General features: G+C 38.3%; 1 protein-coding gene across 2 annotated transcripts in view; it reads right to left on the reverse strand.

Annotated features, from left to right (window-relative positions):
• Positions 1-3,156: 3,156 nt before the first annotated feature.
• Positions 3,157-16,002, reverse strand: part of col4a5 (collagen, type IV, alpha 5 (Alport syndrome)) — a 73,291-nt gene continuing 60,445 nt past the window's right edge. The window contains exons 40-51 of one of the 2 annotated variants that reach the window (XM_014018268.1): positions 15,200-15,208; positions 14,395-14,403; positions 10,659-10,792; positions 10,466-10,538; positions 10,273-10,344; positions 9,964-10,092; positions 9,703-9,801; positions 9,338-9,550; positions 9,066-9,243; positions 8,870-8,984; positions 7,799-7,971; positions 3,157-5,431 (exon numbers count right to left, since the gene is read on the reverse strand). In XM_014018268.1, coding sequence (XP_013873722.1) covers positions 5,341-5,431; positions 7,799-7,971; positions 8,870-8,984; positions 9,066-9,243; positions 9,338-9,550; positions 9,703-9,801; positions 9,964-10,092; positions 10,273-10,344; positions 10,466-10,538; positions 10,659-10,792; positions 14,395-14,403; positions 15,200-15,208 — 1,295 coding nt within the window. In that variant the 3' untranslated portion in view covers positions 3,157-5,340. The remainder of the gene's footprint in view (positions 5,432-7,798; positions 7,972-8,869; positions 8,985-9,065; positions 9,244-9,337; positions 9,551-9,702; positions 9,802-9,963; positions 10,093-10,272; positions 10,345-10,465; positions 10,539-10,658; positions 10,793-14,394; positions 14,404-15,199; positions 15,209-16,002) is intronic. The other variant, XM_014018269.1, reaches the window with a different exon arrangement.

The following is a 16,002-nucleotide window of genomic DNA, read 5'->3' on the forward strand; positions in this document are numbered from 1 at the left end:
CAGGTCAACAAAACATGGGCATAGTAATTTTTTATACTATATTTATCCATTTTAAATACACCAACTCATTTGTAACAAATAAGGCAAAATTGTAATTAATTCAGAAAATCTTTTCATGACCCCACCTTGATGTTTCAGGACCCCACTTTGGGTCCCGACCCCAACTTTAGGAAACATTGCTCTTATAAACACTGAAAAGTACTACATTTACAACTGACTAAATAAATAATACAAAAACATTATTAAAATTAAAAGTAAGAGTTTTACTCACTTTTGAGTTGTGGTGAGTAGCCACCATCTTGAATTTTGAGCTCTCCCACTTTCCAACTGGGAATTCCTACTGGAGGAGCATTCCAGTTTAAATTAAATACAAATGGGCCACAGCAAAATTAACTGTCAAAAATTCAACTAAATAGAGATTTTGCACAGCAAATTGTGCCTACTGCTGACTACTTTTGAAATCTGTGAACCTACAGCTAATGGTGGGTTGCCATGATTTGRGGGTAAAATAATGGAAATGCATAATGGGAGATGTAGGTTATGGTCAATGCTGACTTTAAATCAACCTATTTTAAGATATTAATACATCCTTGAAGCTGTCATGGGCCACATAAAATGCTGTGGTGGGCCAAATTTTGCCTGCGGGCCTTAAACTTGACACGTGTATTAGATCATTTTATTCATGAAAGATAAAACCACAAAAAAAAAAAAAAGGGTAGCAGTGTGCATAAAACAATGACTTTCCTATGATTCAAAAACTTGTCAAACAACTTTTAGTTGATGTAGCTTTTTTTTTCATGATGTTATCGGGCAGAATTTTCCACAAAATAACTTTAAATAGAAAGTTTCTAAAGGTTTTCAGAATGCAGATGCTGCAGTATGAAGATGTAAGTAGTGTTCAGCCTGTAAGAACATTTAATCACGACTTAGCACTGTTTATTCATTGAGACTAAGTAAGATGGAATAAGCTGCCACTAAGTCGTTGTGTTTGACTTTGTGTTACAGTTGTACCTTTAAGCACACAGAGCTGAATAAGAGACAATAAGAATAGCGTCTATTTCCAAGAAGTAGCAGCTTTGAACAGCTTAGGGAGCTGAGACAGCAGACCTGGATAAACATGGAGAACCTCTCTTCCGATCCTCTTTCAACTCTATAGATCAGCCAGAATGAATCTGGAAGTAGATTAGTTAAGAAAGCCTGAATGGCTTTAGAAGGTCAAAACAATCATATCTACAAAGACGAGAGGAAATGAGAAATTCATCTGAAATTTAGTTATTTTATTGTGTGAAAAATGAATCAGCATTTACACAGTTAATCTGTTTTAATATTTTCCCGAATGTGTTTTACAGTCCAAYAATATGATTTTAGCCATTCACACATTTATCAAGGTTTTGTTTGTTGTGACTTTAATACACAATGGTATTTTCCCCAAAACAATTCGATAAGATCTCTTTAATTTCCCAGAACCCTTATTCTCTTTGATGTCTAGTCAGCATGTTTGTTTTAGTTTTGATTCCGAAAGCTGCTTTTAGTTTTTAATTACCCCTCTGCAACATTTAGCTTTGACACTGTTTTGATACAGTTAGCTYTTAGCCTTTTGATTCTTTTAGATTTACCAGAAAGCTAGCTAACAGTATCACACACATTTGTTCTGCCATCCTCATGAGGACTTTRCACTGACTTCCATTCATTTACCATAGCCTAATCCTGACCCCTTACCCTAAACCTAACCTCATGCATACAGTAGCTGACCCAATGCCTAAACTAAACTCAACTCACACCTTGATCCTAAACCTAACCCCCCACCCAAAATCAACATCTGTACCAGGTGCTGGTCCCCATGAGGAGCACGGTATCCCCACAAGACTGTTTATTACAAAAAAGGTCCCCATAATGTAGCAAACACTTTTAATTTAGCAAATTATTATTATTATTATTATTATTATTATTATTATTATTATTATTATTATTATTATTGTATTTATAAAGTTATTACATCCATTATTCATAAGGCATCTCTTGAGTCACCACACATCAAAGTTTGGCACACAGAAAAGTCATAAGGCTTGTATTTTTATTCATGCTGCCATCTGCTGGTCATGTCGGAGATCTTTGGGTTTGACTCATTTGATTTAACTCAAAGTGGGGAAAAAGAAACTGGTTTTTCAGATATGGGCCATTGGGCCAGGTCTGGCAATGAAGGCACTGTTTTTTAGATGGAATGCTGCAAGTGGTCCTGTTGTGGTTTGTTTTATGTGGTGCCGGCTGATGAATGGACCATCTCAGTCAAACCACATCTGAACCACCAAAGGGTCATTATTTTTTGTGGTAGCTGGGAAAAGTGTTAGTGTGTTTGTGCATTGTGTGGGCCAGAACTGGGCCAAACAAATTTTGCTATGTGAGTATATAATCTGCACTCAGAATATGAGTTATTGAAACAAGAAGCATGTTACTTAATTGTAGCCATTTTTTGTGTTTGCAAAGGTCGGTGGTGATTTTGAAGCAGGTTGTGTCCAAGGATGATCCGTTGCAGATGTTCAGCCAGTGATTATTTTTAGTACTCAAAGTTTCATTCAGATCTATTCACTGGTTCATGACATGTTTTGCTAAAATGCAGACAAATGCCCACATGGGCAATTTTCATGGGGGTGGGTATTGAAAGTGTATAAATATCTATCTTCTCTGGTAGATTGATGGGGGTTGCGGTGGTCTTTTTCCTGGTATGTACCCAGATTGCAGACAGGTGTAGGTCAGATCTGGTGTCAAGATGGCACAGGTGGCTGACTGATGGTGTGGCTAGTGGTTTGTCAACCTCTTGTGAACTAGGTCTTGCAATGACGGCATTGTTTTTAAGATGGTATGCCACAACTGGCCCGATCGCAGTTTGGTTTATGTGGCCCAAGTCTATCAATGCCACAACTCTCCCAGTTGATTTACGTGGCCCAAATTTGTCCGTGCCACAAATGGTCCAGTTGTGGTTTGGTTTATGTGGCCTAAATTTGTCCGTGCCACAAGTGACCCTGTTGTATTTTTGGTTTACGTGGTCCTGGTCCATGCATGGACCACCTCTGGCAAACCACATCTGGGCCACCAAAGGATCGTCATTCTTTGTGGTATCAAAGCTGATTATTAGTGCATTGTGTGGGCCAGAACTGGGTCAATATTATTTTTATTTGTTGTAAAAGACATTTGAAGGAGACGCCAAACATCTATCATGACTTTCATTACTAACCCTGAGAGAACATACTGCATGTATGGACCCTGGACAGCGACAACAGATTAGTTGGTTTGGACACAAAATACTGCAATACAAACTATAGTTTGGGGAGGGGGTGGACCTTATATTGCTGACTGAAAAATTCAGTCGTACAAATTAAGACTCAGGAGTTCATCTCTGTCTGAAAGATAAACAATGATAATAATGAACATACTGTACAAAGAAMAGTGTTTTTCAAAGTTACAACAATCTGCTAAATTAAGAAGAAGAGAAGGCTTTTGGCATTATCKTATTACATACCAACAAAAACAATAAAAACAAGTGAACTCTCTATTCCTGTCACACTTTTGTGATTAAAACCAGTAAATTGCTAACTCCATCTTTGTGTATGTTCAACCCCATTACTTCCCACTTTGCCACAGACATACTTTTCTTTTCCAAAAAACAACATTTTGGACATAGTATTTATTTCAGTCTTTAAATTTTATAACTTCTGAATAACATAACAAAACAAGAAAAAAAATAAACAATAACAACATAAGACAAATACACAACTTTAATCACACCCAAGGTTGACAACATTAGCAGTTATGAAAAAAATAAAAAATAAAATCACAGGAAAATATCCAACCCCCACATCCTTCCCCTCCCCCTCCTAAAACAGCTCTTGTAGACTTTGATTACACTGGGAGCGTTTTTTATTTTTTTTAACCATATAAGAGGTGTGACAATGGGAGCCAGATTAAAACATACAGAAACAAATCAAAAAAACTGTAAAATCCGGAGTTAGGTTTGGATATAAATTCAAGTCATCCCAAACTACCGGAGCATTGTTTTTATTGCAAGGTCCAGCACCTGGAAATGTTCAAGGACACATAACAAATGTAGTGTTTTTTATTATTATTATTTTTTTAAGTTGCCACTATTAGATTTTTATTTTTGCACTTTTATTTGTAACATTTTGTAAGCATTAGACTAACTAAAAGCAAATTGTCTATTTGCGCTAGCGTTTGTTCATTTCACAAATTTAAATCAAAAGTTCGAAGTGACCGGCTTGTTAATGTCGTGAAAGACAAACAAATATTATTAATAATAAAAAAGTCTGTTTGTATTTTTATGTTTGGGCTAATGAATTCCAGCCATATGGTTGTAAGTTAAATCTCCCCTCAGCCAAATACAATTTATAATTTTTTCTTTTCTCAAATATATATTTATTATGTATAAAATACTGTTCCATTCATAAAAGCCTTACTTTGTACAATATCTGAGTTGACGTGTAAAGAAATATTGAGCAAAAAAAAAAATAAATGATTGCAGACATGTGTGAGCCTTGAGGAAAAAAAAGGAAACTTGTTCTAACAGCTAGTGCTGGTTGAAGACCTAATACACTAAAAACAAAAGGTGTTTTACACAATATACACATTTCATTACTTACAATTTAAAAATAAAAAAATATCTAAAGAAAGTGTGAGTAGCAGGTGGGATACAGCAGAGTTAGTGTCACAAAATGTAATGTAGGATGACAGGAAAGGAGAATAGAGGAAGGAAGAGCGTGAATGAATTGCTTTGCCAGAAGAAGGCAGTCAGTCTCACGAAGGAAAGCTTATCAGTGCATCTCGTCCTGGATGTTGCAAAGTCAAAGTGCCCATTTGTTAACCATGGAAAACCATCCATTCCTCATGAATATGGCCCAAAAAGAAGGTACAAAATCACATCTTTTCCTCAACGTGTCAAAAGCGATTATTTTCAAAGAAAGAGAGAAAAAAAAGTAGTCCTTTTGGGGGGAAAGAAAAAGAAAAAATACACTTTTCTTGTCATACATCCATCATGGCACCATTTATCGGATAAATTTTTTTTCTTTTGCTTTGAGGTACTTTAAAACAAAGACTAAATATAAGAGTATTTACGTCAGTTTGTGTGTTTTTCAAGCTGTGTAACACAGTAGCACCATTGTTTCAACTGTTTTTTCCGGAAGACAATGCACCATTGGAACTCCACCTTGTTTTTATCCCAACAATCGACTAGGCAACCCCAATTTGTCCTCCACCATCTCGTCAGAGTAAATGTTGTTACTGTTCGGATCGTCAGCTGGCAACGGTGAATCTGCTTGTTGCCACGTGACATTACGTCCTCGGGGTTCTTTTCATGCAGACCACACAACGGCTGATGCGTGATCGTAGATTACCCGCTTTTAAGGTCTCCGACTGTGGTTTCCTGTGGGATGTTCAAGAAAGTTGGAAAAATGAGAAATGATTAAGACTCAGAATTTAAACAACTGTTTTTCATCTTAAGGAAAAAATCAGGCAAAAGGTTGTATTCAGTAAAGCTAAGGAGTCAGTGGTTTTGGCAGAGCTACAAGGCATAATGTGGCATACTTCAAGTTTTTTTTTTAATTAAACTGTCTGTTTTAACCTTTTAATCAGTTTAGAAAAAGTACATTTTCAGTTCAAGTATATTAAGCAGAAACTTTGAAAAAGTCTTGCTGTTTAACTATATTAATGTACAGGACGAGCCAAAAGTCACAGGGCACACATTTATTGACATACTGTATATGATCCAATATGGTGGCTTTTGAGCTGGCGGCCATATTCTTGACACAGCCCAAACAGATAGACCCACCCACCCATTACTTGCTGGGGTATTTAGATTATGTCTTTTTCTCTTTTCTTTCTGAAATAAAAGGTTGTTCTAAGACTTTAGACTCATCCTGTGGCACACCACCAATCATAAACCACTCTGTAACTTATATGCTCATTATGACAATATCCAATATGTTTGTGTAATTACCAGTGGTGGGAACAGCTAACCAACAAGTTAGGTTCATTACCCACTAATCCACTAAACAAGAATCTTAGCTCTACTAGTGCTTAACCATTAAACAGAAGAAGAAAAAATAGTAGAAGCTAATGCTAACCGCTAAGATAGCTTTCCAGTTGATCTCCTTCTCAGCTGACACAAATACAATGGGCCTCATGCAAGAACCGTTCGTACGCACAGATTTGTTCTTAAGTTGTGCGTAYGAGTGATTTAGGAGAATTTGTGGCATTCACCAATGTTTTCGTATTCTAAGATTTTTTTCAGATACGAACAAAATTCACGAGTGGTCCAGACCTGTCGTATATTTTACGTACAGTCAGTCTGCTGTTATCCAGACGGGTTTTCTTCCCTAATAACTTTATATTTCATTAGTTTGAAGATATTTTGAGTTGAAAATAAATCACACTCCATAATTATGTTGACAATAGGCTATTCTGCTTGAATTAAGAGTTATAATTTTAAATGTAATAATTTAGACTAACAATTAATTGTCCGGCCGGCTTATCCATCATCGGGTCGTGGGGGCAGCAGGAGACCCCGCTCTCCCCAGCGACACCTTCCAGCTCGTCCTGGGGGACTCCGAGACGTTCCCAGGCCAGAGGGGATACATAATCCCTCCAGCGAGTCCTGGATTTTCTCCAAAGTGCCAGACTTATTTTGAAATCATTTTAACATGCTTATTTCAGAACCGCTACTGAGACCACTTGAGACCGCGCGGGGGGTTCGGTGCGCAGCGCTGTGTCTTCTGAATAAATGAAAATGATTTAACACAGTTGTTTATACTTTTAGCAGCTCTTTTTATTCCACAGCTGACCTGCTAAAAMTGACAGATTTTCTTTTCTGGATCTCTGACAGACAGACTTCAATCTCTGAACTCGTGAAGTTTTTCTTTTTAGTTTTCGCTGTCATTTTCATGAATGGACACTTCCTGATATCTGAGGCAGGAATCACAGCCTTATATGGTGTTTTTGGGGTGGTAATTATGCTAATCTCCTCTCGCGTGCACGAGCAGCTGGATACGAACAGGTGGAATTTACGCAGCTCATTTACACACTTTTCCTGAAGATAGAAGAGTTTGTTGAATCTGACGTGACATGTTCGTACGAACCCTTYRTACGAACAAAAGTAAGAGAAATTTAGGATAAGAATACGAACATGTTCTTGCATGAGGCCCAATGTTTGTTTTCTGCTGTTTAATTTCAAGGTGGGTGGAATCATCAGTGGCAAATCAGCCAATCCAAACMGGTTATAGATCTGTCTAGCTTTTGATACTTCCAGTTTCAGATTAAAAGCATTTGTTTTATCAAATAGCAAATAATTTCTCTACCATATTTTTTTTGTTTTGTGTTTGCCATATTTTAATTTGGAATAAATATAGCACACACAMCAAAAATAGTTTACACTTGTAAGTTTTTCGTGGACTTAAAATTAGGGGAATGCAATTTAACATAAGCTAATCAGCCCGCTAACGATTTCCAAAGTTAGCAAAAAAGATAATTTGCTAAATGAGAGGCTAGTTTCGCTTATAGCACATTAATGGAACTGTGCCCACCACTGGTTATTACTAAAATGATCACTTCGTAATATTGGTGTGGAGAGTATGGATATAAGGGGAGAAGAAATGCCATCAGTTAAAGCAGCATATGGGCACCAATGATCCTTGCAACCAATAAAAGACAGGCTTAAAGATGATGGATTTGTATCCCCTTTCATAACTCAATGCTCAAGCGTTAAATTACTCCAAATAATTTTCTTGGTACCAACCTGAACATCTCAGATTGCTCCACAGTAGCCAGCCAGAAGCTGTAGGAGTTGCTGAAGTAGTTGCACGACCCTCGGCCATGACACTCTATGAAGGGTGTGCTGCGAAACTCCTCCAGACAGGAACCAGGGGAGGCCAGCGCCTGACCTGAGCCCTCTGCACCCGCGCTGGTATGCTGAAAGGGGAAAAGGGAATATGTGACTCATTGCGTCAAACCAGGGAATAAGCCATATTTGCTCAAACTCAACTAGGCACATTGAAAGATTCCAGGTTTTTTTACCCTACATTTTGATACTTTGATCATCCTGATATCACGTGCCATGCCAACTTCTTTAGCGCTTCATCAATTCCCTAGACTCCATTATTACACCCACACACTGATGGTGGTAATCTACATTGTTTTGAACCCCAGGTGAATGGTTGGTTGTCTTGTTTGTCTCTATGTGACCCTGTGATGGACTTACAACCTGTCTAGCAGTGTTGTTTTCGTTAATGATGACGAAATATCTTCGTTGGCGCCCCCTTTTTTCACAACGATAACGAGACGGTAACAAAATAAACATAGCTCTTTGATGACTAAGACGTGATGAAACGTGTGTGAGTTTTGGTTGACGAGACGAGACTGGACGAAAATGTTGGTGGTCTGTCAATCATTTAGAATGCAGAGTGGAGGGAGGGACAGCAGCGCTGTTACACACACACAACAGCACAGAACTGTCCCGTTCTCATTCAGTACAGAAGGAAGACAGCCTGCGCCACTTCGCAATAAAATAAAATAAAAAAGTCCGTCCGTCATCTGTAGCTTAACCAGGGAGTAAGGTCTCCACCATTAAAAGCTGTTGCAGGTCCATTCTGAGCTCAGAAGCTGTTTGTTTACGTTCATGACGAAAGTAAAACTCTTTTTTTGGACTGGGGAGAGTTAGAAACTGCGCGTGTCAGTGCTTCTGTTCTGAATAAAAGCCTGGTGCATGTAAACACTCGTTTGCACAAGTTTAATAGTCTACTAAGTTTAGGACTGCATGATGTCCAGATGATGGATGTTAGCCACAAAGTGTGTAAATGAGTCATTGTACCATCATAAAGGAGTATCCAATCCACATAGGTTCCCAGTCTGGTGGGCAAGTAGGTATCTGGATGGTCTGACTGTGGACTGCAATCACCATAGCGGGAGCTTCACATACCCTACATCTAAAAAAACACAGAGATTAAACCTGAACCATTTTTCTACACTACCAGAGCTCCCCACCTCCCGCGTCCCTCCCCGCCTACCTGCTGATGTAAGGCTCGATGGTCGCCCCGGTCACAGCTTCCATGGACATAGGCATGGGTTTTGGCGTGGACAGCCAGTAGGAGTAGTCGTTGCGTGACGCGAAGTTGCAGACGTTGTTGATGTTGCAGAACATGAAGGGCATGGGGCTGAACCTGCTCAAGCAGCTGCCGGCTGTGCCTGGCGTAGCAAACATAGGTGGGACATTAGCTGAAAAATGTTTCGTCTTTTCAAGTCAAATGAAAAAGTTGAACAAAATAAAAGCCCGTCCTACCGAGGTCCTGTCCGTGCGCCCTCTCGTTGCCCTGCACGTACAACAGAGAGTACCCCTCATAGATGGGCTGAGTCCCGGCAGGGCACGGGGGCACTTCTTCAGTCTGGCTGTGTCTGGTGATGAGGAAACCGTGGGCTGCTGAGACTGACCCTGGAAAACCGGGGGGACCCTGTGGTCCGTCTGAACCGGGGGGACCAGTGTTGCCACGCAGACCTAAGATAAAAGGAAAGGCGTAAATCAAAAACTAGAAACTGGGCAATGGAGCTACAGAAACTGAGAGAATGCCTGCTGAAGAAAAAAAAACACAAACAGTAAGAAAATTACATTTTATTTCTAATTTTCTTATGTAACACAGCCTTACTTACCAGGCTGACCAGCAGGTCCAGTGTCACCTTTCTTCCCAGGTGGACCATTGAAACCAATTGGACCAGGAGAACCAGGATCCCCAGTCTCACCACGTGGACCTGGGAGAGGAAAAAAAAACTTTCTTTTTGTACAAATAAACTCTAAATCTATATTTAAAACACTTTGAAATGTCAACTTATGAATCAAATATTAATTAACAACAACTGAACTGAGTTTTCTGTTTTTTTTTTCAGCTTGCACCAAAACCCAGTTTGACCTACCTGGGGATCCTTCAGGTCCAGGAGGACCAGGCAGGCCTTGGGACCCAGGGAACCCCCTTGGACCTGGGGGCCCTCGCTCACCTTTCACAATTGTAGAAGGTGGAAGTTGAGCAGGGTCACCAGGAAGACCTAGTTAGAAATAAACCATACAAACAAAAACAGATTTAAACAGTAGATATCAAACATGGGGTTCCTCTCTTCTTTTAATTGTTTTCGTTGACAGGAAAYACTCATCATTCATCGACACTGTTCAGACTGTGTGCAGCTAAGCTCCCAGTTTTCTCTAAGTGAAGCTGTATGTTCACCTACCAGGACTTCCAGGATTGCCAGGATCTCCAGGAAGACCACTTATGCCAGGTTGTCCTGGCTCCCCCTTCATTCCTAGGAGAAACAAAAGCATTTTATTTATTTATTTTGCTGTTGTAACTATCCTGCCCCACATCAGTAGTGATGTGGGCCAGACCCAAATCCCACCAAATAAAGACATTATTTGAGAACTAACCAGGGAATCCAGGAGGACCAGATGCTCCGATATCTCCCTTCCCACCAGGGACACCAGGAATACCAGGGACGCCCTTGTAGGTAAGAAATGCAGACAGTAAATTCTCAAGAGTCCAGCTCGTTTGGAGTTTTCGACCATTTAGAAGAAATCGGACCCCCCACCCCCCCTTCGTTTAAGAAAAATCAAAAATTACCGGAGATCCCGGAAACCCAGTGTCCCCTTTTTGTCCAGCAAATCCAGGCTGGCCAGGAATACCGGGATTACCCTTCTCTCCCTTCACACCGCCACTTCCTGGGAGTCCACGGGGACCTTCTGGGCCAGGTGGACCTACAGATGTAGATGTTAAATGGTCAGGTAGAGGACAATATTAGGCTTTCTATTTTCATCGAGGTTGAACTTGGTTTAATATTCCTTTAGCAACTMAAGGGTACAGAGCTAAAAAATAAAATAAGACAGCATTTTTGGCTTTTTAAAATTAAACTTTATGCATAATAGTGAATTTCACTACTTAAGTAATATTAAGCAAGCTAATCACAAAGTCTAAATGTACAAAAATACCTGCTACACATTTTTTCTAGATAGCTAAAAACACAAATTTAGCTAAAAACTACTAAGACGCTTGGACAAGCCCAAAAATATATTGTAAAAAAGCAGAAAATGTAATTTTATGTAATCCTGTCCAATATTTTACAAAATCTCTGTTTCTACAGCCTGTAGCGCACTTTCTGTGACTGTTGATGACAACATGCAAACAGCATTGTTGGGTTCAATTTCAGCACCTTAAAGACCTCTAGTCCACAAAACATCACAAAGTTTTATGTATTTTATAGTAGGGAAGAATTTTTCCTTCTTAGGTTGCCCAAATAAATAGTTTGACATTTTATAGTGAATTCTAGTCTAGAATTTTTGAAGACCCTACACATCAGATCTGGTAACTGGTGACAAGTCCCTGTTTCCAGTCCAGCCTGTAGGGGTCTGCAGTTGTTGTCTATGGAGCTCTTTTTTAAGTTTTATTCATTTGGTTTTATTTATTTTTCTAAAACTTAACTTATACACAACACCAGCAYGTATTCTGTCTTTTACTGAACTGGACAGTCTGGTCTCTGGCAGCTAGAAACAATCAAAATGTAAAGAGGAGCACCACCCAGTGGCAGAGGAGGAGTTAATTTTTTTTATATAAAGGTGGTCCTACATGACAATTTATTGAGGGTTTATTTATGTTTCTTGGTCATTTTCTCATTGACTTACACAGGCAGTGACTACCATGTAGAATTACATGAGAATTACCTACATGGGCAGTGCAGTTGAAATAAACATTCTGCACGATAGTGTAGAAATAGCTTCTCCAAAAGCAGTGATGGGGTGGCCACTGGGGTGGCCAAACATTTTTTATGGTGCCACCCTCTGGCTCTACCCTTGCCTAGTGGACTAATTAAAAAAATAAATCAAGGGATAGAGGTTAAAATACTAAAAAACAAAAAAAAATGTGACTGAAATAAAAGCATTATCTTGTGTGACAAATATGAGCTAATATAGCTAAGCTAAGTAAAATTTAAATTATGTGCTAAAATATGTCATTGGGTAGAATGAAGCTGGAAAAATAAATATGAAGGTCAATTAAATTATAAAACATGAGGTAAAGTTCTCACTTTTAAAATTTATTGGTGTATTTTAAGTGTATTTATATATTATTTGGGTCATTTAAATATTTCTGCTTTTATTTTTTGTTATGGCAGTTTTGGTCCTCCATAAATTTTTCCCCAAAGACCACTAAAGGGGTGACTGGGAGTTTACTGGAGCTTTTGAAACGTTTTGAAAGTAGAAAAAATATATATTTTTTACGTCTTCGATTAATCAAGATAAGTCATAAGTAAATAAAATCACAAACAAGAGTAAACGTGTTACCTGAGGATCAAACAGTGTGAGAAATGTGGAACAACTTTGGTAAAGTTTTGTGACATTTGAAACCAGTCAAAAAGAATAAAATGGAGAATGAATCACGATAATTGAAACACACTTAATGTCAATCGCAGAAATGTCACAATTTATTCACAGTTACATACTGTAAGTATGCTAATCAGAGTGAATCCAAGTGAAAACTTGCATATTTTCTTCCAGTTTTAACTGTATTCCTGCTGATCGACTGTGAAGGGGTTTTGGTTTATTGGAAAATGAAAGCGATCCTGACAGCAGTCCGGGCCTGTGAGAAGCTGTCAGGAACCTTGGACGGAATCTCCCGTACTGGAAAYGCACAGACTTAAATGTTGGGGGATATAAGTCGCAAACTGGAAGTGATTTTGACGAGGATCACATTTCAGCAGCGTGAGGAGTTAGATCACAYCTGGGTGCAGTTTCAGACGGAAACAGAGGCGAGGAGGTAATGAAATTCAGAACATTGACATTTTTGCCATCACAGAGATGCAGTTAAAGACTGAAAGCTGTGAGAAAATCAAGGCTGCTTGTCCCAAAACAATTATGTTCATCTTTTGGATCCCTGTAGCTGCTGACCTTGGTTTGGCAGTTATTAAAACTCCCTTGGATGACACATGAAACAAAGTCTTGACTCCCCATCCCCTAAACTGCAAAAAATGTCCACCTAACCAAGTTTTAAAATCTTATATCCAGCCAAAAAAAGTCATTTTGATCTTGTTTTGAGACTGATTTACTAAACAAGAACTGACTGTGTAAGAATAATAATCTTGTTTTCAGAAAGTGTAAGATTTTTTATCTTAGTCTGAAAATTTGACTCAAATTAAGTCAAAAATTTCTGCCACTGGAGTAAGAAAATTTTACTTGGTAAGATTCTTGAAATACTTGATTTGACTCAATTTTTTCTTTTTTCAAGAATCTTACCAAGTAAAATTTTCTCACTCCAGTGGCATAAATTTTTGACTTAATTTGAGTCAAATTTTCAGACTAACAAGACAAATAATCTTACACATTGTGAAAACAAGATTATTATTCTTGCACAATCAGTTCTTGTTTAGTAAATCAGTCTCAAAACAAGATCAAAAAGACCTTTTGGCTGGATATAAGATTTTAAAACTTGGTAAGATGGACAGTTTTTGCAGTGAGCCGTATCATCCGTGGGTGGATCAGTCTGAAGGCTGCAATGGGTGGAGACAGAGAATTGAACTCTGGTGATTTGTGCTTTGGTTGACAACAACTTTTTTTGGACTCCGGAGGTCTTTGATTGGTTCCAACACGGAGTACTAATCTGAAACGTCACCGGCTCCGCTGAACCCCACCCCATACCATGTGTTTGACCCCCAGCCTCCTCCCTCTCCCTTTCCTTAGCTGCCTTGAAAATGAGCGAGTGGTTTTTTTGAGCGTGTGATTCTGTGTTTCTGTGTAAACATAGGATCAGAGCATTTTTTTAACTCATCTTTCCTATTGTGTGTATTCCAAACTGCAAAAGGTGGTGCGACCGCCGTTGCGAAAGACCTTGGACATTCATTCCCCCATGTTTGTTATGTGTGTCCTTCTCCGAACGGACGTTCTAAACTGCAATTTTGTTCTGCATTGCATCTTTGATGTTGTGTGTGAATGATAATAAAGTTGATCTGATTCTGATTCAGTTTTGGGTCTCCAACTATTCACCAACAGTCAAACTCTAGTGAGATACAGGCTTAAAGAACAGTTTCATAGAAAGTATAACAAAAACATCTCTTGTTATTAAAAGCCGACACAGTTTAGAAATGAAACTCTTCATTTCAAGATGATCCTGTAAAACATTGTAACATTATATGATTATTGTTATATTTTTAGTCCCTGCATGAGACATCCAGCCTGTCCTGTAGAGTGAAGAGAAGGTCAAAAATAAAGTGAGACACATTTAAAACCAGCCCGCTATAATGTTCATCCCAAAAGCCCCCTTTCAGAGCTTTAACCACAAACTGTGTCAAACATCAAAACCATGTGAGTCTAACCTGGAGGACCTAGGTTCCCAGAATTCCCAGGGAAAGCAGGTTGTTGTCAAGGCAAAAAAAGGAAAAAAAAAGAGCATGTTTAGGCAAAAAGCAAGAAAAAAAACAGACAACAGTAACAGAAAGTCTTACATAAGCAGTTAATATTCATACTGTTGTATTGATTTTGTACAAGGCTGTCTTGTTAGCGCTGAGTGGCTCTGAAACTTGTACAACTTACTGTATATGTTGTTATGCAATTCCAAAAACATAAAATTATTCTTTTTTTTAAGACAAAATTTAAATAAGACCAAAGCTAACAGCAATAACATCCATAGAATTTTTACACTGGTTATTATACTTTAAGGACTAAACATGTAGTAAACTTTAAAATAAACTTTTACTATATATTGGTAATATATAGATTTGTATTAATGTATGTGACACACTATTTAAATAGAAATTCTTAGTGAGTTAGTTATTTGTTGTGTTTTGATGCATAAACTTCATGGTGCTTTACAATCTGAGTAGTAAAGTGAAATTTGACCCCAATTATCATGCTTCAAGTGCAAAACTGTACTCGGAAAAAGCATTTCCAAAGTACTATTTTCATTAAATATTCTTTAAAACATGCTTACGTGTTATAAGTGGACTATCCTACCATCAGTGTGCGTGGGTAAGTAAGAGAAAAGACTCATTAGGAAATCAGAGAAAGATTTAGTGAATTGATAAGTTTTCAAGTTGTTTGTTTTCCTCCTCAGAGGGTCAAAGAGAGGTCAGTGCTGCAGAAAGAGACGTGCAGAGAAGCCTGGACGCTGTTCAATCTGACCTGAGGGGCCTGCGAGGTCGGACGTTAAAGTTGCCACGTTGGAGGGTGGAGCCATACCACAATGGGCGGGGCCACACCACAGTGGGTGGAGCCAAGCCACAGAGAACATGGAGCAAGATGTCAATACATTTACAATCTATTAAAACACTTTTTTTAATCATCTAGCCTCACAAAGTTATGGAGCACCCTGCGTTCAGATTAAACCCAATTTACTGATTTACTTGTATCTGTTCTAAATGTATTTTTTAAACAGATTTTGTCAAAAAACAATTTTATCTGCCATGAATGTTATATCATATAATTAAGAAGTTCATGATGGCCAATTTTTGATTTGTGTGACCATTTGTAATGGAAAATACCACATATTTTTATTTGAAGACAAGTTTATTTAACCCTTCTGCTGTCCTCGAGTCAAAATTTCCAGTGGCCTCTGTTTTAAAGGGAACTCRGACAGGTTGAAACTGGTTGTATATTTGATAAACATTTACTTTAACTATAAAAATAAGACTATAAAAATACTGTAGGTTGTTGAGTTTTTATAAATATTGTCACACAGATGGCACCATTTTATTTACGCCATGAAACATTCTGGGTAAACGATGACACTTACCGGTGAGGCCTCTATTATTTAGCCATTTAAAATTAAACAGGAGTGGTTGACAGAGAGGAGAATGTAGAAATAACAGTCTGACACYGAAAATGATGGAGGACAACAAAGATGCTGCATGGAAGGAGAGCCTCAGTTTTACATATAAAACATACATATATTTACATAATACATATGTTTTACATTTACTTTTACA

This window comes from Austrofundulus limnaeus, unplaced genomic scaffold (assembly GCF_001266775.1).
Source record: "Austrofundulus limnaeus strain Quisiro unplaced genomic scaffold, Austrofundulus_limnaeus-1.0 Scaffold188, whole genome shotgun sequence".
In the NCBI taxonomy this organism is placed as follows: domain Eukaryota; kingdom Metazoa; phylum Chordata; class Actinopteri; order Cyprinodontiformes; family Rivulidae; genus Austrofundulus; species Austrofundulus limnaeus.